Source organism: Quercus robur, chromosome 11 (genome assembly GCF_932294415.1).
Source record: "Quercus robur chromosome 11, dhQueRobu3.1, whole genome shotgun sequence".
Classification (NCBI taxonomy): domain Eukaryota; kingdom Viridiplantae; phylum Streptophyta; class Magnoliopsida; order Fagales; family Fagaceae; genus Quercus; species Quercus robur.
This window is the reverse complement of record NC_065544.1, coordinates 46,524,805-46,552,651: the sequence shown is the minus strand read 5'-3', so window position 1 is coordinate 46,552,651 and position 27,847 is coordinate 46,524,805. Positions and strand designations below refer to the sequence as shown.

Genomic DNA, 27,847 nt, shown 5'->3' with positions numbered 1-27,847 from the left:
TGAAAGTTCTCATAAAGAAGATGATAAAGATGAATTTTTAAATATAATTGACAGAATGATATTTCAAAAGTGGTACACAGAGATAACTTTGGTAATTCATAAAGAATTTTCATTAACTGTTATTGCCCTTGTTGATTCAGGTGCTGATATGAATTGCATACAAGAAGGATTAATACCCTCTAAGTATTATGAATCAACGACAGACAGATTAACTCAGGCTAATGGTGATAGACTTAAAATAAGTAATAAACTAACTAAGGCATACATATATAATAATGGAATCAAGTTCAGAACACCTTTCTTCTTGACAGATAAGTTGTCCTCTAAAGTTATATTAGGAAATCCTTTTTTGGCTTTAATCTACCCTTTCTTCACGACAGATAATGGAATATGTACTAATATTTTAAAGACAGAAGTTTTCTTTAAGTTCCTCCTACCCCCATTCCCCAAAGATGTACACTTATTGAAAGAAATTTCCATCTCAAAAGATAAGAGTGATGATGAGATTCCTACAATGGCAGACTTAGTGATAGATGATGATGAGATTCCTACAATGGTAGATAATACTATTCTACCCAGTAGCAGTAGTACTTAAGTATATATATACTTAAGCATGTATATATATGCGTATATATATATATATATATATATAAAAAAAAAATTTCCTACTTTTGTTGACTATCCTAAGTCCTTCTTTTGTTCCTACGTATCTCCTATCTCTTTGCTAGGATTTTTGTCTTCTACTATAGGTTCATGACTTTTAGTTTATTCTTGTCCTTTCTCATCATATATTTTCCCATTCCGTAATAACCTATAATTAGTTAATTTTTTGTCCTTTCTCGTCATATATTCTACCATTTCATAATAACCTTTAAATAGTTAATTTTAAAATTAACGGTCAATTGCCTAACAAGCAAGATAGCCATTCTAAGGCTAAAATCTCAGACCAAATCCTGCCAAAAATAGAAATCTTTATTACAGATTTCAATTAAAGCATGAAGGCATCTCAATAGAGATAATATCCCTTCAGAATACAGGGTCAGAAATGACAGTGTATTCAAATGGTTAGACAGAATAACAGACAAGATAGACACTTTGCCAGACGAGATAGACACTGCGCCAAGTCCCTATCCCCTTGCGCCAGATTAGTTTCCGACAGATACAGACAGATGAAATCCTCCTTTACCCTCTCCAAACTACAGGACTCATGTGACAGAAGGAGACAAAAAGAAGACAAGCGACAGGTAAATACAAAAAGAAGACAGACCCGTGACAGAAAAGACAAAAAGAAGACAGATTGCCAAAAGATAAGAGGTCAGAATACAGAAGACAGACCCGTGACAGAAAAGACAAAAAGAAGACAGAAGACAGATTGCCAAAAGAAAAGAGGTCAGAATACAGAAGACAGACCCGCGACAGAAAAGACAAAAAGAAGACAGAAGACAGACACGTGACAGAAAAGACTTTTACTATTCAAGATTCTACCGACAGATTAACTTGAGTTCACCTTACTTAACTCAGGTTACTTTTGAAGACTTACTATGGTTCACTTTATCTATAAATAGACAGACTCCGAAGACAGAAGACAGGTTCAAATTTAAGGTCCATTTCCAAGGTCCAAGTTTTAGTTTCCATTCCAAGGTCCAATCCTCAGAAAGACTTTTAGCTTTCCTTTTCCCTCTCCGAAAGACTTTTGTACTTTACTTTATCTTTTTGTAATCTTGTAACCTTCCCTTCAGACAGATAACTTTGTAACCTTACCTTTCCAGACAGACAATCTTGTAACCCTTTACAGACTTTACTTTGTAATCTTGTAACTCTTCAGACAGCTCTTATTTTCAAAGCTTGTAAGAAAGACAGTTTGTTTTCAAGTTTAATCAAAGACAGAAGTATTTTCAAGTAAGATTTTATTTGTTTCAGTTTTCATATTCCATACCCTGTTTTAATCTATTTTGACTATATCTATTTTGCTATTCTCTTCCTTATCAACTATTTTATCATTGTTTATGCTTCTATATTACTGCTGTGCTCACTCCTGGGTAGTCAATTTGGGTTTCTGGAGAGGTAGAGGATCTATATTTTGGTTGGTTGGAAGGAGAGGTCAAAGGAGGAAAAGAAGATGCAACTACATTAAATGGTTTCTTTAAAGGAGGGGTTGAGGAGGTTGAGGGTATGGCATAAGTCTGTTTGGATGTTGGATTGGGGCTAGGGGAGAGTGGTTGGAAAGGGTTTGGGCTACAGATTAATGGGGATCTGTCTAGAGATTTATTTGAAGAGAAAGTGGGTGAGGTGAAAGAGGGGCAAGGGAGGAATCTGCTAGGGGGAGGAGGAATTGGGGGAGCAGCATAAGACTGTCTGGTTCTGGGTTTTGGGGATTTGCTCTTATCTGCAGGGGAACTCATCTTCCCTGTAGAAATTCACGGGTCAGAAAATCAGGAATTGAATTAGTTTCTCCTTTAATATATTCAATGTCAAAGTCAAAAACACTTAAAATAGCCTGCCATCGAGCAAAACTCTGTTTGGAAACAAGATTTTGAACATCTTTCTGTAAAACTTCTTTAGCACTTTTACAATCAACTCTAATTAAAAACTTTTGATTAAAAAGATCATTTTGGAATTTTGAAATACATAGTATGATAGATAAAATCTCTTTCTTAATAGTGCTGTAATTCTGCTGAGTAGCTGACCAAGAGCCAGAATGGAATCTAACAATTTGTTCTTTAACAATTTGTTTTTTAGCATCAATTTTTGCTACCTGTTTTAGGATTCCACCATATCCTATGTCAGAAGCATCTGTCTCAACAATTTTAAAAGTATTAGGAGAGGGAATAACAATACAAGGAAGTTGCTTAACAAATTTCTTAATCTGTCTGACTATCATAGTATGTCTGTCTGTCCAAGGTGGAGGATTCTTTTCTAATCTTTTATACAAGGGTCTGCATATTTTTCTTAATCCTTGAAAATAATCTGAAACATAATTTAAACTGCCGAGAAATCTCTGTAATTGATTTTTATCTTTTATCTCATCTGGGAATTTATCTGCAAATTGAATAGCTCTGTCAATAGGGCTTAAAGTTCCCTTATAAATATTATGGCCTAAAAATCGAATTTTATCTTGAAAAAGACTTATTTTAGAGGCTGAAACAACTAAACCATTTTGTTTGATTACTCTAACAAATATATCCAAATGTTTCCAATGCTCATCTATTGTTTTAGAAAAGATTAAAACATCATCTATATAAACAATGGAAAAATCTGTGAAAGGTGTAAATATGTCATTCATTATATTTTGAAATTCACTGGGTGCATTTTTCAAACCAAAAGGCATAACATTCCATTCATAATGACCAAAAGGAACTGTAAAAGCAGTTTTGTATCTATCTGTCTCATCTATCTGTATCTACCAAAATCCACTTTTCATGTCAAATTTAGAAAATATAGTTGCTTCATGAAGTCTGTCAAGAAGATCTTTCTTATTGGGAATAGGATATCTTATCCACTGTAATGCTTTATTTAAAGGTTTATAATTTATAACTAATCTTGGAACTCCTCGCTCCAATTCTGCCTGTTTATTAACATAAAAAGCAGCACAACTCCAAGGAGACTTGCTTTTTCTGATTAATCCTTTAGTTAAAAGGTCTTCAATTTCTTTCTTACAATGTTCTAATAATTCATTATTCATTTGTATTGGCCTAGCTTTAGTAGGTATCTGTCTTTCATTAAAATCTTTCTCATAAGGTAACTGTACTATATGTCGATGCCTGTGCCAAAAGGCAGTAGGTAGACTAGAACAAATATATGTCTCAATCTGTCGTCTAAATAAATTTATTTTAATATTTAATATGGGGTCAGTTAATTGATCAGTTATCCTTTTATATTTTATTTCTGTCTTTAAAGATTCCAAATGTCTATTCTTTCTGTCAATTCTTTCTCTATCAATTTCTTTTACTATGGTATTAAGTGAATAAATATCTTTTGGAATTGGTGGTAAAATAAATTTAAAAAGGATATCTTTCCCTAGCACATTAGTTTTGATACCTTCTTCTGTCGTTAAAAAGGGGTAAAGTAGAGTCATAAAGGGGTTTCCTAGAATGATTTTAGAAGAAAGGTCTTTAATTAAAACAAAAACTGTTTCAAAGCAAACTCCATCATTACATATGTGAGCACTAGGTATTTTATAATTAATTATTAATTTTTCTCCATTCGCTTGAGCTAGTCTTTCAGATGATTTTTCATAATACTTTAAAGGTATTAATCCTTCTTGTATACAGTTCATGTCAGCACCTAAATCTATCAAAGCAATTTCTGTCAAAGAAAACTCTTTATTAATTACCAAAGTAATTTCTGTATGCCATTTTTGGAAAATCATTCTGTCAATTAAACTTAAGAAATTCTGTCTATTGTTATTATTATCAAATTTTCTGTCTGTGGGATTAGAGAATTCTTTTAAGTTTATCAATTCTGCAATATTGCGCTCATTTATGTCTGTGGATTTTTCTTTCTTAATTTCTTTAATTTCCTTTTTTACGATTTTCGCTTCTGTCATTAAGTCTTGTAAATTTATTTCTTTCATTTTCATTTTTATTTTTTCTTTCTTGTCTTTTTCTTCCTTTCTATAATCCGTAACATGGTATCCATATTTTTTATATTTATGACAAATAGTATTACTAACATGTCTGTCAGTTTTCTGATTATCTGATAACTCAGTAGTATTTAAAACTGTTATATCTCTATTTCTGTCTGTCTGTAAGGGTGTATTTAAAATTTTCATTTTTTTAGTTAATTCTGTCAAATTATCATTTTGGGTTTCTATTATAGATTTTTCAATTAATTTTAGTCTTTCATCTACCATTTCTTTTAAACTATTACATTTTTTGTTTTTTACTTCCACTTTTACTATACTATCATTATTTTCTTTTAGATTACCATTATCATTTTTCCTACCTTTGTAGACTTTGACTTTTTCTCTTTCATGTCTCATCTTTTCTATTTCTATCTTCCTACGTAGGGATTCTTTGCTACTATTTGTTTTTGGTTTTTGCATGTCCTTTACTTTCCCTACACCTTTACTATTTTGTCTTTCATGTAAGTCTTTCAAACTATCATCATAATTTTTAGGACTATCATCTTTCTTTAGATTGTCTATTTGTTTTCCTATATCTAATCCTTTACGTAGAGTTGCATTTTTTAATTCGCAATTCTGTCTTTCAAACATTTCTTTCATTCTGTCTTGTACTATAGTATTAGTCTTTTCATCTTTTAACTTCTGACTTAGAGATTCTTTAAGGGAGTTATTTTCTTTACTGTTTTGTCTTTCTATGTTTTCTATCATTTCTTTTACTATGCCTTTCCTTATCTTACTTCTTTCTTTATCTTCATTTATTATATCTCTGACACTTTCTATAGTATCTTTTATACGTGTTGCTTTTTCCTTAATAGGGCTAATTTCTGTATCAGCTCTTCTGTCAGTTGTTTTTAGCATCTGCAAATTCTTAGTACTATTTATATACCAATTATCTGTCATAGTTTCTGTAAAAGATGATCTATGATGGGGTTCAAATTCTATCTCTTTTTCAAAATGTGAATTTAAAGCTTTCATTCTTTCATAGAGGTCCAAAAAACTATCATTTTTCTTTTCAACTTTAGTATATATAGTAGATCTGTCAATATTTTCCAAGGACTCTAATTTTCTATTAATTCTGTCCAAAAAACTATTATTGTGTTTATTAGTCTGTCGGTTGATTTTATCTCCTGTTAAATTACTCCAATTATTTGTATTATTATTATAATTATAATCAATTTCACTGTCAGAATCAGAATCAATTTCATAATCCATATCACTATTAGACCAATTCTCATCTATATCTTTCATGCTATAACCTTCATCATAATCTATATCATCATAGTCCATGTTTCAATTAGTGTGTGCCTAGCCTAAGTGTGAACAAGCAAACAGATGATGAGCTAATAAATGTATTTATTCTCTTTCTAAACAATTAATACTTACTGGCGGAACTATTACTAACCACTGGTATCCTTGCTATCGGGACCACCTCCTCGGGAAACTCCATTGCAGGACCACCCAAACAACGCCTGTCCGTCGGCTACAACAAAGGGGCTGACCAACGCGAAACTATGGTTTGCCAACGAGTCTGTAGGCTGACCAACGCTAACAAGGAGCAAGTAGTGGCTCTGTAGTAATATCCATACAACTACTATCTTCTATATGAGTTTATGAGAAAATAGAATAGAAAGATAGAAGAAGCAATCAAATAGGAAACACAAATATTTATTTATTATTTCATATGCCTATGTTAATGGGGTGTCTAAATGAAAGATTTACTAAAAGGTAGAGAGATTAAATAGATGACACAAAAATACCCTCACAAAACAAAATACATCCTTAGAGATCTAGCACAAAACACACAAAAATACAATAAGTTTAAGTGTTTAACCTTCAAAAACTATGGGGTGATTATGTGGCAATATGGCTATAAAAAACACAGCTATAATCTTTAGGGTCTATAACTGCGTTTTTCAAACGCAGCTATAGCCCTCGTTTTTTGTAGTGCATACATATAAGTTGAGAAAGTATCTCAGCTATCATAGACTACAAATTCCAATCAAGTCCAAGCAATACATAATTAAGTATGTGTTGAGTCTCACTTAGTCACTTTGGGTACTATACTAGAATATAGTACATATGTAGTTAGCGTCTTTACTTGGGTCATTACAAATATAAGGAGAATCCAATCAATTAATTAATATAATATAATATATATACCACTCGGCACAATTTTTTTTTTTTAAGACTTGACCCAAAAGTTTAAGCTTATAAGTTTGGGCTCAATTATATTATATTAACAACTTTTTTTTTTTGTCATTATACTCTACTACTTAACTAATTACATTACTTACATGTGAAATATTTCAACAAATAAGTATGTACAAAATTCAATCAACTCATTTCAAAATCAACAGATAGAACTAACTTAACCAAAGTTCATGACTGTCATTGTGATTGTTTTGATTTAGCAAAATACTAAAACTACTACTAATTTACTATACAAAATACTTACAAATTGTGATTGGTAACTATTTAATATATAATAAACAAATGTTTGAATTTTTTTTTTTAATTTGTAAAATATTTTGTAAGACTGATGTAGTAATATTTACTGCTTTATTTTGAGCTAGCACAATTAAACAGTGCCATATACAAGTTGCATATATGAAAATATATCCTACTTGTTGATCAAGCGTATGTGCATAAAATTGTATATTTTAATTTTTTACTCGTAGATGAGCGTTAGCTCATTTCGTCAATAGAATTCTAGGAGTGAATAAAAAAGATCACATTTTCCTATACTATACGCAAGAAATTGTGACTCTGAGAGTTTTTTCATGACCAACTTGCAGGTTTCTAACTCACAAAAGTTTCAAAGGTTTATGGTTTACGTACATGGCAAGGTAATGATTGTAGATGATGAGTACATGATATTAGGTTCTGCCAATATTAATGAACGATCTTTGGATGGTTCAAGAGACAGTGAAATAGCCATGGATGCATATCAACCCCATCACACTTGGGGTAAGAGGAAGGGCCACCCACATGGCCAGGTTTGTACATTCATTTAGACCTCATATATATATATATACATTGTACTATATTTTCTATTGCATGATTGCAAGTTTTGGTGGACGTACCAAGGGTAGCTCAAATAATTTAATGCCTTGGTTTAAGTGATCACTCAAACGTCGGCACCATATGTGTGCAATAGTTATCAAGAGGCAAGAGCCTTATAACTCAACTAGTAAACACTCTAACAGATACATCTATGATTCAAATCCTCCCACTCTCAAGTATTGCATTATCAATATATATTTGTGCACACACGCGCAGAATTGCTTGTTATGTAAGTTAACCACCTTGATCAATACATATGCAGATATACAGATATAGAATGTCACTGTAAGCAGAACATTTGGGGACTTTAGATGATTACTTCATGAAGCCTGAAACTTTGGGTTGCATTGAGAGTGTGAACAAGATTGCTGAAGAAAACTGGAGGAAGTACAAGACCGAGACTTTACGCCATTGCAGGGGCACCTCCTTAAATACCCTATTAAGGTTGATGCCAATGGGAAGGTAGAGTGCTTGGATGAACAAGAGACTTTCCCAGATGTTAACGTTAAAGTGATCGGATCTATTGAGTTTCCAACTATTAGCGTTAAAGTGTCCGGATCTATTTCGGTTGACATTGATTTGTCTTTATTAACTACATAGGTACACTTCTTGTTCATAATTTAATGTGCATTATTTAGTCAAAATAAAAATAAATAAAATAATAAGGTGCATTTAATTGGGACTTAAAAGAGGGGGAAAAAATGGTTCCTTGACGACCTTGAGCAACGACAGGAGCCTTATTGATTGAATTTATGCTTGCTCATAATTTGTTACCTGCATTGTAAAGGATGCAATGCGTGTTGAATTGTAATATATGGCATATATACCATTCAATACATTATTCTAATGTTGTTTGATTAATATTTGGGGAAAATGAATTCTTATTTTAATGAAAATTTTTATAGAGACCCAAATAGAGCAATTTGTTTGGGACATTGGTTTCAACTTTTACACTATGATTTTTTTTACTACGGTAAATATTCAACCTCTTATAATTCTATTCTTGTGATTTAGTAGTATCGTTCAATTTGTTCCATGAAAAAAAAAATTGCATTTGAATCCTGTCTCACTTTCTGTAAGGAAAAAAATCTTCATGATCCTCATATAATTATATAGGTATGATGTGTCCACAATGGATAAAAGTTGAAAATGTGTAGTCACAATCTCCTTCTAAATGGGACAAAACAAGACTTGGAATGAAGGAGATGGAAATCCTTCCTCTCAAAAAAAGATTCCAACGGGCAATAACATGAGCAAGAATTTACCAGATCTCAAAATACAAGAGACTTTCCAAAAAGCAAAAGAGTTTAGAACTACCCAAATATCCGCAGTAACAGAAGCAACAGACAAATGGGGTATAACAGTAGAACACAAAGGAGCTAAAGTGACCGAGGAGTATCTCACAGTTGTGTCAAAGTTGATCTTAGCAAAACCTGGAGGAGGATTCCATGGCTCCAAAAGTTTCCCTCTACACTTAATAACAACCCCCCAAGCCACCTTATGTGAACTGTAGACTGTGTGCGTGGATAAATAAAACTTGGATTTGAATCCCTTATCCCACTCGTTGAATGAAAAATAGAATCTCCATAATCTCCACATAATTGCATAGGCATAATATTCGAGTCCATAATGGAAAAAAGTTGAAGATGAGAGTGTAAATTATACCCTTTCCCTAATACCTATATCCAAAAATAAATACTTTTCCACCTATTTTAATATGAAATTTTAAGAAGAAAAAAACTCGTTAACTTTTTTCCTTCTTATACGAGTTTATCTCAAGAAAAAATAGTGCAAATTTATGCTCAATAAATATGAGATATGATCACAACAAAAAATAAATCCATCATGATATCATAAACCGGTGCTATTCACCAGAAGCAATGTCTACATGAGCAATAAACAACTTAATAAGAATCATCACTTAATGTTGGGCTTCTCCTCGGTTGCCTTCACTCCATTGCTATCTACCTGGTCTATCCCTTCCACCCTGCTTTCACTGGGCACATTGTTGGGCACCCTTCAATGCCAATAAAGCAGCTCCATAAGCAGCCTCTGTTTGAATTGCACGACTCACAGGCAAACCAAGTACCCTCTCTCGAATCTTTGTCCACTTCTCATTTTTTGCACCACCTCCAGCCGTGAACACTTCTTCAACTTGGGTTGCTCCTAGATCCTTCAATAAGCTATAAGCCTTTGCCTGAATATTATATAATAATACACGTCCATGTCATTAGTTTCTAGTTGAAGATTACATGTTTCCTCTTTACCAATATGCAAGAAAGTTAAAACAAATAGAAGGGAGTCCTCATACCTCAATACGTGCAATTGATTCTAAAATCCCATGCAAGTACTCAACATCACTTTCTGGTCGAGGGTGTAACCTGCACAAAAATGAGAACTAATTCAATCAACCTAAATTCAGGAGCTTGCTTTATGCACAAAGAGATGAATGTGTGCTAGTGTGCGTGTACATTGGATCTGGCAGGGAAAGCTCTGGAGGGTTATCTCAGCTTTCCCAAAACAGATCAATGTCTAACTGCAACACATCAATGGACAGACCATGGGACAGTAACATTCAATAATCAATTGACAATCTTCGTTGTTTATTGTTTCAAATGTGCCACAACTGACATATCTCATTTACAACATAGAAATTAACAAATCAATATAACACTGCGTCCTACTGCCAAGTAATTCAAGTTCACTCATGTATGCCTATTATTATTCTAAACACATTCAAAACGGTATATAAATACTTAGATGTAGAAACATATCCCCTCTACTTGTTAGTTGTTGCATTCTGGAATTATATTATAATAACAAAGTCCAATTTGTCAAATCTGAATCATATCATTAAAAGGATTACTTAATTACCAAAAAGGGAAAATAAAGGTATTTCCCACAGCCACAACTAACAATTACTCAAGTAACACTCAAAAATCTCATCTAGCATGGCCATACAAATGTTGAACTAGGAGCTGAAAAATCTTTGATCTTTTTAAAGAAATGTGTAATAAAGCCTATGCAATTTGGGTGGTTATTTCATTTAGAAACCTCATCTCAAACAAATAGACAATATTATTTCTACTTTTGATCAGGTTGCTTTCTGTCATACTTCATTTTTTGAAAGATCATGTGAAACTAGGGACCTTCTAAATTACACTAAAAACAACAGAAATTTACCTATAATCAGGACATGCAAATAGTCTCAAAAATAATGGTAGAACACCAACAAATCAATACATAACAGAAGACCTTAAGCCAATTTGTCTTCTTCTTCCCCCTCTGTTAATATTTTGCAGTTCACACCCTGGTAACATCAAACAAAAATGCCCCCTTGCTTTAAGCCTACCGGCTATGGTTGCTTTAATACAGACAAAAATCCACAAACTTAGAGAATTAGAATGCAGAAATCACCAGATTCAGATGTCTGCTCTCACCTACATGCCTGTCTTTTTTTTTCAGCCAGATTATACTCAAAAACAAGATTTAGTTATCCAATAATATCTGCCAAAGTCATGAGAAGGGAGGAGGGCAGTGACTCCCAAACATGTGTACCAAGAATATGATATATAAATTCTCCAAAAAAAAAATGTAAAAATGAGAGAGAGAGAGAGAGAGAGAGAGAGAGAAGAATAAGAAGTATCAATCTTAAATGGCAAATGACCAAGCTCCAAGTAGGTTTCTTAATTTTTTGAATATTTTCCTGACCTTTCAATTTACAGTTTTTTATTCATATTTCCTGCCATGAACCTTTGTGTAGTCACAAATTATCCTGAACATACTGTGCTATTAGTCAAAATTTGCAATAATGTAAATACATTAATGTGCAAATTATTAGAGAATGCTTCTCAAAAGTTTTGATTCACACATATACAAAAAGTATTAGGATATAAATATGAGATTCTATTAGCTTTCAGATTACTCTTCTAAGGCTTCATCAAGAAGTTAGGAAAATATTTATTACCTAGGGGCCATCTTTGGATCTGCCATGGGAAATCTCTCTCCAACTGTTGGGAGAGGGTAGTAATCTAGTGTAGAGGTCTTCATGGGATTAATTTGTTCGCTCAAGTTCTCCAACTGCTCATCAGTAAAAATTTGTCGAAGAACAGCTCCACCAGTATTTGAAGCACCTCCAACAAGCCACTTATCATCAAGACGATGACTATACACTCCATATCGGGCATCATCAACCCTACTGGTGCTCAGAAGTTTTATAGCAAGTGTTGAACCCAAAGAAGTGACCTAAATACAAAAATTACAAACATAAAATTCGTGAAAATTTCAGATAACAGCTTAATTGCATCATTATAAAGCCCAAAAAAAAATTCTTAGGAAAATAGTAGATACAACATCTGTACAGACAGAATAATAGCACTGTGAAATGCAACACCTGCAACAGAGTGAGTCACTACTTGGCTTCACAATGCAGAACTAAATGCGAAGTTTAAAACAAGGAAATGGCAAAACTTTGTCTGATTCAATGACAACCATCAATCAAATTTATTTCCTGGGAAATGCCTTCTTTTTTAAGAGGAAATGTCATGTTTTAGTTGCAAGTTTAAAGAGATATGGTACAGATCATGAGTTGTACCAATAGAATCCTGCCTGTATGGCAAGCCTAAACATGTGTTACAATTTCCTTACTGAATAAAGGAGAAAGGTAAGTCTAGCAGATATCTCACAGCTTTCCCTGGTTTTGTTGCACGAGCTGCAAGAAAGGCAGCTATACTATCAGTGGTTCCCGTGCATACAACACAATCTTTTGCAAAACCTGCATAGATGTATTTTGTAAAATTGAGTTACATGAAATCTTCTAATGGAAATTTTTTATACAAAGTAACATTCTTCAAATGAAATGTATGACCTAAATTGTTAGTTCCGAGCAAATAACAATTTGACCAAGCTTCTAATTGATACTTGTGTATATAAAAATTGTGCCTTAAGAAGCAAAGTACAATGTTGTATAGCCTTCATTACCAGGCTACTAAAAGGGACTGAAGACTTACCATATTGTGTTCTAATGTCTTCTTTTAGGATACCAATTGGAGTTCCAGGAGCTTTAACAGAAGGTAAAAGTTGAGAATATGACTGAGAGAGCAGCCAAGGTGGATAAGAGTCAAGTTCAGGATCATAGCCAACCTTTGAAAGATAAAGAACAATTAAAATAAAGTTTCCAACACAGAAATTTGATTATTGACAAGTGGTAGAGGTAGAAGGTCCAAACTGGAAAGAATTAATCCAAATACCTTCAAAGCATTATTGTAATCAGTCACTCCAAGATTTCCATGAAGAAGCCACAATAACCAATCTGCTTGATGCAACAATGCTGCAGATTCTTTATTTGAATCGACAGTGTTCCACCATGAGACAAGCTTGCATAGAGTTGATGACCCAGAGCAAACTGTATGGTTTTCAGGAGCAATAGACTGTACTATTGGCAAAGCATCAGGACAACTCTCATTGTAGAGAAAAGGTCTCCATAATGGTTCTCCTGTTGTGCTGCAGTACCAAATTCAGATGCCTACTTCAAATGCATCTTGACATGGAAAAGGAGAACAATGCAATGATATGGGACAAATCAGTAAGGTATCCACCTGTCTATAATCATGGTAGTTGCAGAAGTACCATCAATGGAAATGGAAGCAATAATTTGGCGAAGATGAAATGGAACATCTTCAAGTAGCAAGAAAAGTGTCTGTTTCCAAGAACGCACCCAGTCCACTGTTTCTTTTCTCTTTCTAGACAACAGAAACAAGATTCTCAATTTACCTGGGCAATGAATGTTGTTGCAGTAGTAAAAATAACATTATGCTCTTCTTTAAAATCTATTCTATTATGATGAGAAATTCTAGCTGTAGGAAGCTTCGTTAATATATGCAACTTGTATGCAAAATTCATATTGAATAGACAACATCTGGCATAATCTTTTAGCCAACAAATTACTTGGTCCTCATTACTAAACATCTAAGACCACTTTATTCTGTAATAAAAATTCACCCAAATGTTAAGGACACTACCATGATGAATATTGTGCAGTCTAGATGCTAAGACACTCAACTTCACACACACTAATACTCAAAAATTTGATTGCTAAATGTACTCACAAACATTCATTTGTTCTCACTTTCACAAAGGATGGTGTTAGACTGTCCATTTGTACATCTAAGTTTGAAGTTTCACCATCCAACAAATGCAATTAACTGGGAGCTAACATCATAGATAGTCTCTTTGCAAGGATTTCACAAAATATATTAGGATACCACCTTAATTCAGTAACTTAAGCCTTAACCCAAAAGATTTTGGCCCAACAACATTATATTAACCAATCACCCATTATTATCCTATGTGGCACTAAGACCCCAGAAACAATCTAATATGGGACTAGACTTTTAGTCAAGCACACACTGTATGAATATCAATAAGTGATACAAAAAAAATTTCACAACCTTTTTTGCAAGTGCTACTTGACATGTAACTGAAGCACAAATAAAAACGGTGTCAATAATGGGTCCATATAAATATGATGTTGTACCAATCACAACTTACCACCTTAACAAATTGTGAAATAAGTTGTGAAAAAGATTATCCCTAGCATTGCTCTATGAAAGCAAATACTAAAGCAACTACCAACTTTTACAAAAAACTTACAAACTGACGAGACAATAAATGCGATTGGTTGGTGCCACTTCAACAACATAGTAAAGAAACATAAGAATTATGTTTTTGTAGTATCTCTAGCATCACTCCTAAAATTCCAACAAACTATTATACCTTATATAGCGGATATTCTCTCTTCCCTTGGGCGTGAATTGTCCCTCCCTTGTCGATGAGTGCAAACCTAGCACCAGAAGTCCCAAAGTCCAACCCAAGATAAAGCTGCTCGCTAACTTGAACACCCACTTCTGAGTTACCTTCATTCCTTGCAAAAACCATTGTTCTTGCTCTTTTTTTCCTCACAATACTACATATCCTAGTTCTCGAACTACAGTATCCTGACACATCAATATCATATATGTTTAACACCTTAAAAACTAAACAAGTGGCACTTCATTGCAGCAATTTGAATTTATATCTTCAGCAGAGCAGCAACTAATTTTAACAACAACAACGAAAAAAAAAACCCATAACTGTGTTCAAGTTGTGACTAGAAAATGATTTTGGTGGTCATAATTGTAGCTAAATAATGAAAATTAAGCTAAATTTAGCAGAGAGTGAAAGTCATACAAAAACTAGAATATAGATTATTATTATATGATAAACACTATGTTGGGAAAGAAGGTACCATGTTTCGGTAACGAAGGGCAGAGCAAAGGAAGGTTAATTGAGGAAAGCATATCTCTTGCACTGTGCCTTCCTCTTCCCAGGGAATAAGGATAGATAAGGAAGGAGATTAATGGAAAACAATGAAACGGTGTCGTTTTTAGAAGTAAGTTTAATATTATTTTCACACTTGATATGTTTGGATCATTATTGAAATTCACAATAATTGGGCTTAGCTTACATTTAAGCTTGGGCCACGCAAAAGAAAATAAAAAGAGATTAAATACATGAATTGGGTCCAAAAAAAAAATTGGGCTTCACTTGCATTGCGAAAATGGGTATTAACAACTATTATGTTATTTTAAATGACAAGACTTAAATACATTATTTTGGTGTTGTTCCTTAGATTTTCTTCTTAAAATTCTATTATACGGTGTTCTTCTTGTGAGATGGAAGTGTAATTTTTAGTTAAGTAGTTACATGGCAGAATTTTAAGAAGGAAACTTAAAGAACAGCACCTAAGAAGTGTATTTTAAATAACATGGCAAACTATACACTTCTTAATTTGTAAAATCTAATTCGGCCAAGAAATTGAGTGTTTTTTTTTTTTGGTCTATCACTTTAAACCTGGGTCATCAATAAAAAATAAAAATGAAATGGTAGATTGTAGTTGGTATACATGTTTGAGGTGAGGTGGTAGGTAAATTCAATGTTGTGAATTTTGACAGTAATTTTATTGATTTCACACCATTTTTATCGCTAACACTTTTGTCGACTATCTATCTATAACTCTAACTTCACTTTAGGGAGTATTTAGTTTAGGTCTTTTCATCACTAACACTTTTGTCTACTCTCTATCTATAACTCTAACTTCAGTTAGGGAGTGTTTATGTTCTCAAAAACTAAACTCATCACTTCATTTGCAATTCTCAATAGCATTGTTTAGTTCTCTTAAAAATTAGAAATCATTTTTCCTAATTTTACGCTCCACAATAAAAAATTGCTATATGTCATTTTTTTTTCCTATTTTAAAATTTAATGAACCTACTCAAAAAAAATTAGTGGACTTATAAGGAAAAAAATAAAATATGTGGCAATTTGTGATTGACAGAGAATCAAGTAGAACACAAAGAGAGTTTTGTACATTTTTCCCATTCCCCCCTACAAGCAATCATCTTGAGGGTTTTAAAACACAAAAAATGTCTGGGGGTTCTTGACTTCTCCAAAAATTGACGGCATAGGCTTTTGTTCCAAAAAGAAAGGTCCATATGAGTTACCCAATTTTGTGCTTAGTGCACTAGCATCTAGGGATGAAGAAAAAAAAAAAACATATTTTGTACCCTCAAACACTACTTTATCTATTTTACCAATCCATTTTAAACCTTACTCTACATCCCAGTTTTTATTTTTACATACAATTTAATAAAATAATATAAATTACCTAATAAAATAATAAAAAGTATTATTTTCTCTCTTTTTCCTCCCACTTTCTTTTTCTCTTCACACACAACCACAAGATTAAAATAACTTTTTTTTTCTTTACAACCTATGACCAATAAGGTTGCATATATGCAACCTTATTGGTCATAGGTTGCAAATTTTTTTAAGTTTACAAACCCGGATGGAGTGAGTTTTCGGTGTTTTGGGTTGTAAAATAGCAACTGGGGGGTGTTACACTCCCCAATTCTAGTGCTCTTAGTCTTAAAAAATAAAAAAAATAAAAAAAAAATGGTCATTTTGTGATAGCCCTGTTTATTCACTATAGACAATGACAATTTAACCACAATTGCGTTTAGAATAAGAGAAACTCTATGTAGACAACTTTTGATACAATTTTGATGTAGTCGATTGTGGGTGGTGAAGAAAAGTGGTAGGTACATGTCAAAGTGATAGGCAAGTCACTCACACTCACAACTGACCATATCAACATTATGGCAAAAGTTATGGTCGTAGCAAAATTGTAATACCCCAATTTTTGTTTTTATGATTATCATCGTACCTTGTCATTTTTAATATAGAGTTGAGGTACTATGTGTGTGTGCACAGTAAGATGGGAGTAGACAATTTTGTGATGCTATAAATAGGTGAGAAAATTAAAGTTTTAGTGTATACAATTTAGTGCGGCAATTAAAATAATAAATAAAAGATGAAGATGTTTTATGGGTTTCTTGGAAACTAAAGAGATAAGCTTAAGTGGGTTTTAAACTCCAGCCCACTATCCCACCAAGCCCACATCTCTGATGCGTTAAAATATAAGGTGGAAGAAAGAACCAATTGTTTTTTCCTTGGAGTTAATTGAAGAGACAACCAATTGTTCCAGGTATGATTTTTCATCTATTAAAAACAAAGAATTTAAAAGAGTTAGAATTTGACCTTAAGAACGTTAATGATGTTTAGATTTTTCAAAAGGGATATTTCCTAGAATTGTTGTTACACTTTTAGTTAGTGTTTACAGACTTCGTTCTTGAATTGAGCCATGGAATTACAAGTTCTAATCTATGATTATGGCTTACGTTTTTCTTTCGGATATTTACATACATATATATATAATAAGTCATTGATATTGCCCACCGTTTTTCATTGAGGTTATATGCTATTAAACTCATTGGGAGAAATATTTGTGTATATATTAAATCTTAGAATTGGCCTCTATGTGTGTGGCTTTCACGTTGTCCACCGTGGGTCCCTAAAACAAGTTTTGTTCTCTAGGTTCAATACTACTACAATTGTTTTGAAGGATATTGACAAACTTGATTTTTATCCAAATTGTAATTTCATCCCAAAATAGTGTGATATTAAATCCATTAGGGTCAATGATATTAAGTCCATGAACAGAATCATATTGGTTTTGGCCACCGTTTGCATTGGGGTTATATATTAAACCCTAAAGTGTTGGCTATTGCATTTCCTCATGGTAAAATGAGTTTCGATTAATGCAAGGATGTATTATTGATTAGAATACCATTGGTTAGAGAAACATTAATTTAGTGTTGAAAGTGTTATTAGTTCAGCAAAATATAATCCTAGTGAGTCCATTTGTATAGTTCTATAAGCTTTATATTTTGTAGAGGATATTAAGTATATTTCCATGATTGATTATAGGTTCTAGTTAAGAGTATTTTGAAACTATTTGGAGGGTGTTTCAGCTGTACTTTCAAAGTGATTCAAGTACTGTAAGTAATTATGCATAATATGCACATTATGTTCTTAGATGTCAAAGGTTTTCAAAAATTATGTTTTAAGCTTACGTTTACCAAAGTTTATCAAAAGCATTTTTACATCATTGAAAGAGAAACTTCGACCTTTAAATAATGTTTTAAAAAGAAACTTTGAATTCTAAATAACGTTTTGAACATCCGAATCTCATTCAAAAGATGAGTTATAAACTAAATTATTTTCATAAAATAATTGAGTTTCAAAGTAAGTTTTCTAAAAGGTTTTTGTTCTTTAAATTTGTTAAAACCAAGTGATTTCAAAGTCATATTCCTATTCTCCAAATGGTATTTAAAATGTTTCCTTTAGCAAATTGAATTTTCAAATTTACTCAAGAATTGTAAAATATTTATATAATTCCTTGGTTCCTATTTGTTCCCTAAGGGAGTCAAGCATCATTTGATTCTGTTTCAATTCAATATTGTGATATTCGATATATCTCTATATCTGGAATAATTTTTAATATTAAGAAAATTATTTTATTTTGTATATATTTTGTTTTGTGATATGTAACTCAAAATTAGTGTTTTTAGAATTGATCAAATTTATGTGTAAATCCGCTCACAGGATTGTATGTGAGAATATGTGTTGATCCCTCACCAGCAGGGGTTAGATGTTGGTATCCGCTCACAGGATTGTATGTGAGAATATGTGATATATGTATATGTGACACTGTGTTCTGATCAATTATATATATATATGTGTGTGTGTGTGTGTGTGTGTGTGTGTGTGTGTGTGTTTTCAAATGACTTTAAGATTTGATTATATATGTATTAAGTGGTTCTTTATATGTTTGGAAAACTATATTTGATATTTTGAGTGAAATTGTGAAATCAAACTCGTGATTTGCTTGACTTTATTCCGTTGTATATTCTGTATAATTACTTACTAGATGTGTGGCTCACCCCATCAATTACTGTTTTCAGATTAAAGTGTAGTTGGAAATATAGAACCTTTGGATCACTTTGTAGGGTGCAAGGTAAAGCGTGGAAGTTGTAGGCGACTTCAGTATTACTTGAAGACTTATAGAATTTTAGTTACCTTTCTTTTGTAATTCATGTTTTATATAGTGGAGATTATTTCCAATTTGTGGAGTTTAGATTTTTGTAAGAGGTTTTTTTTTTTTTTTAGAGTATTGTTTCTTTGGAGTTTTAATTTATATTGGATTAATTATGCTTATTGAGTTATATAAGTTCAGCAAGTTAGTCATGCATCTAAATAAATGTTCCATGGATTTGGGTCGTGATAGTGTTGGTATCAGAGCTCACCCTAACACTGTCACGACCCAAATCCATGGAATATGAATTTAGATGCATGACTAACTTGCTGATCTTACATAACTCAATAAAAATAATTAATTTAAACATAATTCAATAAAACTCCAAATAAACAATGCTCTTAATCAATCTTTTAAAATACTAAAATCCACAATTTAGAATAATCTCAAAAATACTGTGAAATCTAAAGCAGAATAAAAAGAACTAATAATCCTTTAAGACTTCAGGTATTATTGACGCTGCCTAAAAACTCTCACGCTCTACCTTGCACCTTATAAGTAATCCAAAGGTTCTATTCCCCAACTAAACTTTAATATGAAAATTGTAATTGATAGGATGAGCCACACATCCAGTAAGTAGTTATACACAATACACAACAAGATAGAGTCAAGCAAAGCACAAGTATTTTGGTTTTTCACAAATTCATTCAATGATATCAAATATAATCATTCTAAAACATATAAAGAATCACTTAATACATATATAATCACACTTTAAAATCATTTGAAAACACATACTGATAATTTATTAGAGCACAGTGTCACATATACACATCACATATTCTCACATACAATCCTATGAGCGGATACCAACATCTAACCCCTGCTAGTGAAGGATCAACACATATTTTCACATACAATCTTGTGAGTGGATTTACACATATATATGATCAATTTTAAAAACACTTATTTTGAGTCACGTATTATAAAAAGCAAAGTTTATACAACATAGAATAATTTTCTTAATATTAACAATTATTCCAACAATAAAGGCATATCGAATATCACAATATCAAATTGAATCATAAATCAAAGGATGCTTGACTCTCTTAGGGAATGAATAAGAACTGAAGAGTTTATATATATATTTTTACAATTCTTGAGTAAGTTTGAAAAACAAATTTGCTAAAAGAAAACGTCTTAAGTACCATTTGGAAAATAAGAATATGGCTTTGAAATCACTTGGTTTTAAACAAACTTAAAAAACAATAACCATTTTAGAAAACTTACATTGAAACTCGATTATTTTTTTAAAAGAGTTTAGTTTAGAAATCATCTTTTAAATGAGATTCGGACATTCAAAACATTTAAAATTTGAACTTTCTCTTTCAATGATGTAAAAATGCTTTTGATAAACTTTAGTAAACGTAAGCTTAAAACATAACTTTTGAAAACTTTTGACATCTAAGAACCTAATGAACAAATTGTGCATATTATGCATAATTACTTACAGCACTTGAATCACTCTGAAAGTTCAACCGAAACAACCTCCAAAAAGCCTCAAAACACTCTTAAATGGGACCTATAATCAATCATGAAAATATACTTAGGGTCTGTTTGGATTGAGCTTATTGTTGTTGAAACTGAAAACTGAAAACTGAAAACACTGTAGCAAAATAATTTTTAAATGTGTAAATAGTACCGTGGGACCCATTTTTAATATTTTTTAATACGTGAACAGTGTCAGCACAGTGCGTGAACAGTGCATTCACTGTTCATAACAGTAAAATTTGTCTCCCAAAGTCAACAAATGCGGGCCAAAAAAAAAAAAAAAAAAGGAGAAAACGTGAACTGGAGAAAACGCGGACGCACAGACGCGGAGCCCAAACGCCCTCTTAATATCCTCTACAAAATATAAAACTTATAGAACTATACAAATAGACTCACTAGGATTATACTTTGCTGAACTAATAACACTTTCAACACTAAATTAACGTTTCTCTAACCAATGGTATTCTAATCAATAATAAATCCTTGCATTAATCGAAACTCATATTGTCATGAGCAAGGCAGTAGCCAAAATATCATTGACCTAGGATTTATTATAAAACCCCAAACAAAACGTTAAACCATCCCAATGTATATAACCAAAGAAAACATTAATCCAACCTAATATACATAATCAAAGAAACGTGGCAAATCTAATAGGACTTAATATATACATATCCGAAAGGAAATTTGATGGCAAAAATCACTTGTTTTGGGGATGCACAGTGGGCAACATGCAAGCCATATACACAGAGGCCAATTATGTTTCATTGCATTGGCTCAAATCTTATATTACCATTAGAGAAGCAGCAGCCGAAATACCCTAGAACTTAAATTAATATTCCCATTGAAAACGTAAGGATACAAGGCCACATTTAGGATTTAAGGTTATAATCATGGAATCTATGTTCAAATGAAATCTGTAGGCAATTCAATGAAATCGTGTACTCACTTTTAGGAATTAATCTAATATATATAATCCTTTGTTAGACCCAAGGTCCTCAATTTCAACGGTAATCAATATAAAATACAAAAATATCATAACTTAAGAGTATTACAATCGGATTTTTACATGAATAATGCTCATATATATAACCATCTTTCCATTGTAATCGATTGGTCAAATAGTAAACATAATTGAATCTTATCATGCTGCCAAAATCGTAAATATATCTCAAGATTTATAAACAGTATAGAAATATTGAGATGGGGTTCTCACCTTGATTTTGTAGCCAAATCTTATGCCCCTAAATAATTTTGCCTCTTCAATTATATGTGTTCTATAACTTCTAAACTTTAAGGGAAAAACACACTTCCTAGCCTCCTTAGTGATGAAACCCTGCTTATGAAAACCCTAATTTATCTTTTCCTTCACCTTATATTTTAAGGCATCAGAGATATGGGTTTGGTGGGGTAGTGGGTTGGAGTTTAAAACCCACTTGAGCTTATCTCTTTAATCTCCAAGAAGCCCATAAAACATCTTCCTCTTTTATTTATTTATTTATTATTTTAATTGCCTCACTAAATTGTATGCACTAAAATTTTAATTTCCTCACCTATTTGTAGCACCACAAAATTGTCTACTCCCATCTTACTGTGCACACACATATAGTACTTCAACTCTATATTAATAAAATGACAAGGTACTGTGATAGTCATAAAAACAAAATTGGGGTATTACACTCTCCCCCCCTTAAAATAAGTTTAGACCTCTAAACTTGACGTACCTTAGTCCTTGAACATAGAGAGATATTAGTCAACCAAATTAGCATCACTAAAACTCAATACTATCCATAACGTGTATGAATGGCAATCTTAAGAATATCTTCCTTCTTAACTTAGAGTTGATGGTAACCTGATTTAAGGACAATCTTGGGTAATCGATATATATATATATATTTCCCTCACAGTCATCCTATTCAATCGCCTACTGTCTATGCATAATATCTTTTCCACATGGAAATACACCGTTGAATATAACCCCTATTTAGAACTCAAAAGTATCATGATAACCAATCTACATTATATCATATCGAAATCTCAAATCTTAAAGAGAATTAAGTGAGTCATTACTTCCTTGTCTACTATCATAACCATACAACACTTAATAAGAGAAAATAAGGAGATGGTACCTGACTTAGTTTCCTCATCACTTTGCCTAGTAATAGCAAACACTCGTCCTTAGATTTTTGGCCGTTGATTTACATCATTAGGCTTAACCATCAGCTCATTCTTCAAAGCTGAACAATCTTTGATACGATGTCCCATTTGTCCACACTTAAAACATGCCCCACTTTCACGATAGCAAACACCATTATGCTTTTTACCACACTTCAAACAATTCTCTATTACTTGTTGCACCACCTTAGGCTCTAGTTCTATTGTAGTCTTCTTTTTGAATGGTTTGTCATTTTCATTTTCTTTTTGAGATTCTTTAGGCTTGGATCTCTTTTTATCTTGATCTCGAATTTTCTGATAGTCTTCGCACTCCTTCTCAACAACTTTTACCATCTTCACTACCTTAGAATAAGCCTTCATCCGTAAGGCAACCATCCTAGTTCTAATACTTGGTCGTAGTCCCCTTTGAAATTTCTTAGCCTTCCTAACATCATCAGACACAACATGAGAAGCCAATCGAGCCAACTCAGTAAATTTAGCCTCATACTATAACACTGTTTTATTCCCTTGAATGAGCTCTATAATAATTGTTATAATAATCACTTAATTAATTGTTATAATAATCACAAATATTTCTGGCACTACCCCTCTTCATTTAAAACGAACTTACTAACCTCATAGAGCATTCATAACTAACATACTCTCTCCTTCCATTCATACAAGTTACCCAAATTGACCACATCCATACGAGTTACCTAAATCGACAATATCTTAGGGATATGGTCAATATTTAGACACTTCTATTATGCTCTCTTTTGCCGAGTACTGTAACATAGAAAGTAACATTAAGTGTTAGTTTGGTATTATCTTATATGCTTAGTTTTTAGCTTTTAGCTTTTATGTACAGCTTTTTAAAACATCACTTTTTTCCACATTTTATTACTTTTTCAAAGCACAAATAACACACTTTCAACAAAAAAGTTTTCAACAAAAAATTATTCCAAAACAGACACTAAATGAGTTAATCATGTCTTTGTCATGGCTTTGAGAACATGTATAAGTTTGACAAGACCGTACGAAGGTTGAATGATCAATATATGTGATGAGTTGTGAATTTTTAAATCCAACAAGGTCAAATTGGGTTATGATAATTATTTTTCATCATTAAATTAAGACACTAATAGCCTTTTTTTCCAATGTAAATAAGATTCAATTATAGATTGATTATTTTTTTGGTGCTAGATTTTTATTAAACGGTAAATGATTTTTTCAATCCAATAGTCCAATTAATTGGAATTCATTAAAATTTATATAATATTAGTGGTGAAGTGTTGTTCTCACTTTTAGGGGCTGTTTGATAGAGTGTTTTGAGTAATAGTTTTCAGTATTTAAATAACATTAAACATATTTTTACACACTTTTTCACCAAATGACTCCTTATTTTCCAAAATTGCCTCTCCGATAATTTCAGTTCAAAGTTCTTTAAGCTAATTTTCTTTATTGGTGAAAACTGAAAAATACCCAAAGACCAAAAACCAAAGATATGCCCGCGCGACCCAAACAATTCACGAAATGAAAATAATCATCTCAGCCGTCAATTCTCAAGTCCTCCATCGAACGGTCATAAAATTATCCAAGTCATCGATCCACGCCCCCCAAACTCTGCATTGCGCCACATCCGTCAATTTCACAAACAATCTAACGGCGGAAAACACATTCCACGTCACCGATCCGCGTGAAGTCCCTATTATCCAATAGGAATCCAACTCTCTTCTCTATATAAACCTCTCACAACCACTCAAAAAATAAAAACCTCACACCGCTTATTCAGTACACAATTCAAAAGTCCTTTCTACCTTTTCACTTTCCGAGAAAAATTCCCAATGGCTCCCAAAGCTGAGAAGAAGCCCGCCGAGAAGAAGCCGGCAGAGGAGAAGAAATCAACGGTGGCCGAGAAGGCTCCGGCGGAGAAGAAGCCGAAGGCAGGGAAGAAGCTGCCAAAGGAAGGCGGAGCCGGCGCCGGAGACAAGAAGAAGAAGCGCGTGAAGAAGAGCGTGGAGACTTACAAGATCTACATCTTCAAGGTGTTGAAGCAAGTTCACCCAGACATCGGGATCTCCAGCAAGGCCATGGGGATCATGAACAGCTTCATCAACGACATCTTCGAGAAGCTCGCTCAGGAGGCCTCGCGATTGGCTCGCTACAACAAGAAGCCAACCATCACCTCTCGGGAGATCCAGACCGCGGTCCGTTTGGTCTTGCCCGGTGAGCTCGCTAAGCACGCCGTCTCTGAGGGGACCAAGGCGGTGACTAAGTTTACTAGCGCTTGAAAGTGAAGGAAATTTCAATATGTGACTAGGGTTAGGGTTAGGGTTTCGTAGTTGAATGAATGATTTTTTTTTTTTTTTTTTTAATATGTGGTATTTGTAATTGAACAATATGGATTTCTCGATCCAAATTATGTCTATGGTAAAAATGAAATCGGATAGCTTTTTCTTAATTGTTGTGTTCTTCGATTTTCCTCTTCTTCTTTTGGTTACTGTTTTGAATTAAAATCGCTGTAGTTTTAAAATTGGTTATTTCTTTCTTGTTATGTACATGTGAACTAGTAAATTGGGAAAAACGAAATCAAGTAGTCAGGGATATAGGTCACAACTTTGGGATTTTTATCAATATATATATATATATATATATATTTTTTTTTTTTTCGTTTTATACCAAACAAAATAGGGCCAAGAGTGTAATATGTATTAGCTCTATGCAATCTGTGAAATATTTGGCATTAACAGCATAGAGAATTTGGAGGAAGAATGGAGCACATATGAATTATTAAATTTATTCTTATTATATTAACAAAATTATAAATGAAAAAAAAATTACAAATGAAAATGCTAAAATCATGTAGAGGATAGCTATTCTCAGTTTAATAAAAACAGTTGGCTAATATGTCTTGTGAAGTCCATAGACTGGTAAATTTTTGTGGGTAGAGATTGAAACTCAACGTTGGCCCAAAGAAGACAAATGATAAGTGGACTATAAATTCTTTAATACATGTCCAATGATAAGTCAGATGTAGAGAAATATATAGCGACATCCTGTAGTAAAATAATACATGATAATATGTGTCTAGCGGTATGTTAAAGCTGAAAAGTTTTGATAATTAATACGTATGAAAATCCAACAATTCAATATCAGCGTGTTAAAAGTTGAAGCAAATTAGTCTCAACAATGAATGCATGTAAGAATCCAACAATACATGGCCAATAATTAGTCAGAGCTAAAAAATAACAAAATCATGATTCCAGCTACAATAGAATAGTAAACCAATCATGATTCCATGTGCCCTTTGGATTAAAAGGAAAACTTGGTATTTTGGTGAAGAGAGAGAGAGAGAGAGCATGTTCCGCTGTGCACAACAAAGAGTTGGCCAAATTCTCTTGCTTATCAACCAGCTTAGATCTTCTTAATGATAAGTATTTTCCTTATTTGAGAAGGGCATTTAGTGAAGTGGAGTGAGAGAAGGAATTTGAGGTGTAAAAGAAGATTTTCAATTTACTAGAGAGAGAGAGAGTTCTATGTGGGGACTAGGGAGTGGAAAAATCTCTCATGTGCCAGGAGCATGAGATACTAGCTTGTGGGGAGCATGGTTTAATATTGTTATGAAATACATGCTAAATATAATACAAAGCACTGCGAAAAATAAAATTATTGTGGTTCAATTAACTCTAAAAGCCTACATCCATACACAACACCGACTAAAATCCACCATTAATAGGAGGAATTACAACCACACATAAACTCTCACAAAAATTCTTTAACATAAACTAATCCCAAACATAATACACCTTGAGGTTTCCTCACACTATCACACTAGACAAAGCTTAGTCTTCAACTCTCTCACGAGACAACTTTTCTCCTAATTCTCATACGTAAACAACAAAGCTACACCACTACTCTTTTTATATGGAGTGGCCTTCTTGCTTCTTTTCTTTTTTAGTGTGTGAGAGTGCCTTTTTCTTCAGCACACTGGCCCAAGAATCCTGGGCCAAATAATTGTAGTTTAGTGGACTGGGCTTGGTTCCCCGCAACTAAAGGGGTTGTTTAAGAACCAAGTGGCACACAGAGCATGTTTCCTACAATGCACATAAACTAGCAAAACAAGAATATATGTATTGAACAACAATAAAAAATAGCAAAAGAGTGCAAAGTAATCAAGAAATACACAAAACAATTGTTAGGAATCCTTGGATTAATAAGAAATACTTCATTAGTTTTTCCTTAGTTATGGTTATAATGTGCTCACTAAAACGTGATTCGAGGTTCAAATAAGCTCAAAAATTACAGATTTTGATAGTTATCCAAGCCCCTAAGACTTGTAAAATCTGAATCCTTCCAAAAGTATGTACTATAGTGGCTGTTTCTGGGATACCAGGAGATATTTTACTGTTTTCCCTTGAATTTGACAGAGTTTTCTTAATGGTTTTTTTGTCGAGATTTTTTATTGCTTGCTCCCAAATTCCCCCATTTTGCTGGCTGCCTTCCCCCCTTTTTATAGTGTCATTCTAGGGTCCCGGGGAACTATTGATTCCCCTCCTTTGCTCCCTGGGTACCAGAGCCCGTTTTGTACCCATCACCCAGAAGGTTGAGCCTTTCCCTATTTCTCATAATTTCCTCCTTTTGGTACTGTTTCTTTGAAAGCCCATGACTGACTTTCCATTTTGGAATGCGCCTGTTCTTAATTTCACGTTCCTCAAAACCTCTTACCCCTTTTTGATTCAGCTTTTGGCCGTCCTTCCTCTTTGTCATTTTTCTCAAGTGAGCAGAATCCATCTCTACTGGTTCGAAGGTCTTTCTTGCTACTTTCTTTTTTATAGCTCCTCATTCTGGTTCCTCGAGGTACCGTTCCCTTGTATTGTGAGTGGTTACTCTAGGCTTTCTACTTTTCTTGCTGCATCCAGGGGCGGCTTGATGCATTTGGGGGCCTAAGGCGAAGATTGATCATCTTATTTAGATGCAAAATT

General features: G+C 33.1%; 2 protein-coding genes and 1 pseudogene across 3 annotated transcripts; 2 read left to right on the top strand and 1 right to left on the bottom strand.

The window, feature by feature from the left end:
• Positions 1 to 8,287, top strand: part of LOC126705114 (phospholipase D delta-like) — a 40,631-nt pseudogene extending 32,344 nt beyond the window's left edge.
• Positions 8,288 to 9,473: 1,186 nt separating this feature from the next.
• LOC126707465 (D-ribulose kinase) lies at positions 9,474 to 15,098 on the bottom strand. 2 transcript variants are annotated; one of them, XM_050407122.1, is made up of 9 exons: positions 14,973 to 15,098; positions 14,462 to 14,682; positions 13,285 to 13,424; positions 12,937 to 13,189; positions 12,697 to 12,829; positions 12,373 to 12,461; positions 11,655 to 11,932; positions 9,999 to 10,068; positions 9,474 to 9,884 (listed from the first exon to the last, which is right to left on the bottom strand). In XM_050407122.1, the coding sequence occupies exons 1-9, from the start codon at positions 15,022 to 15,024 to the stop codon at positions 9,681 to 9,683; spliced, it is 1,440 nt and encodes a 479-aa protein (XP_050263079.1). In that variant the 5' UTR covers positions 15,025 to 15,098; the 3' UTR covers positions 9,474 to 9,680. The 2 variants fall into 2 exon arrangements, with proteins under 2 accessions (XP_050263079.1, XP_050263080.1); XM_050407123.1 differs by having other exon boundaries at positions 13,285 to 13,428; positions 14,973 to 15,081.
• A 9,525-nt stretch (positions 15,099 to 24,623) lies between these two features.
• LOC126706053 (histone H2B-like) lies at positions 24,624 to 25,326 on the top strand. The gene has a single exon (XM_050405313.1). The coding sequence runs from the start codon at positions 24,710 to 24,712 to the stop codon at positions 25,154 to 25,156; it is 447 nt and encodes a 148-aa protein (XP_050261270.1). The 5' UTR covers positions 24,624 to 24,709; the 3' UTR covers positions 25,157 to 25,326.
• Positions 25,327 to 27,847: the final 2,521 nt, after the last annotated feature.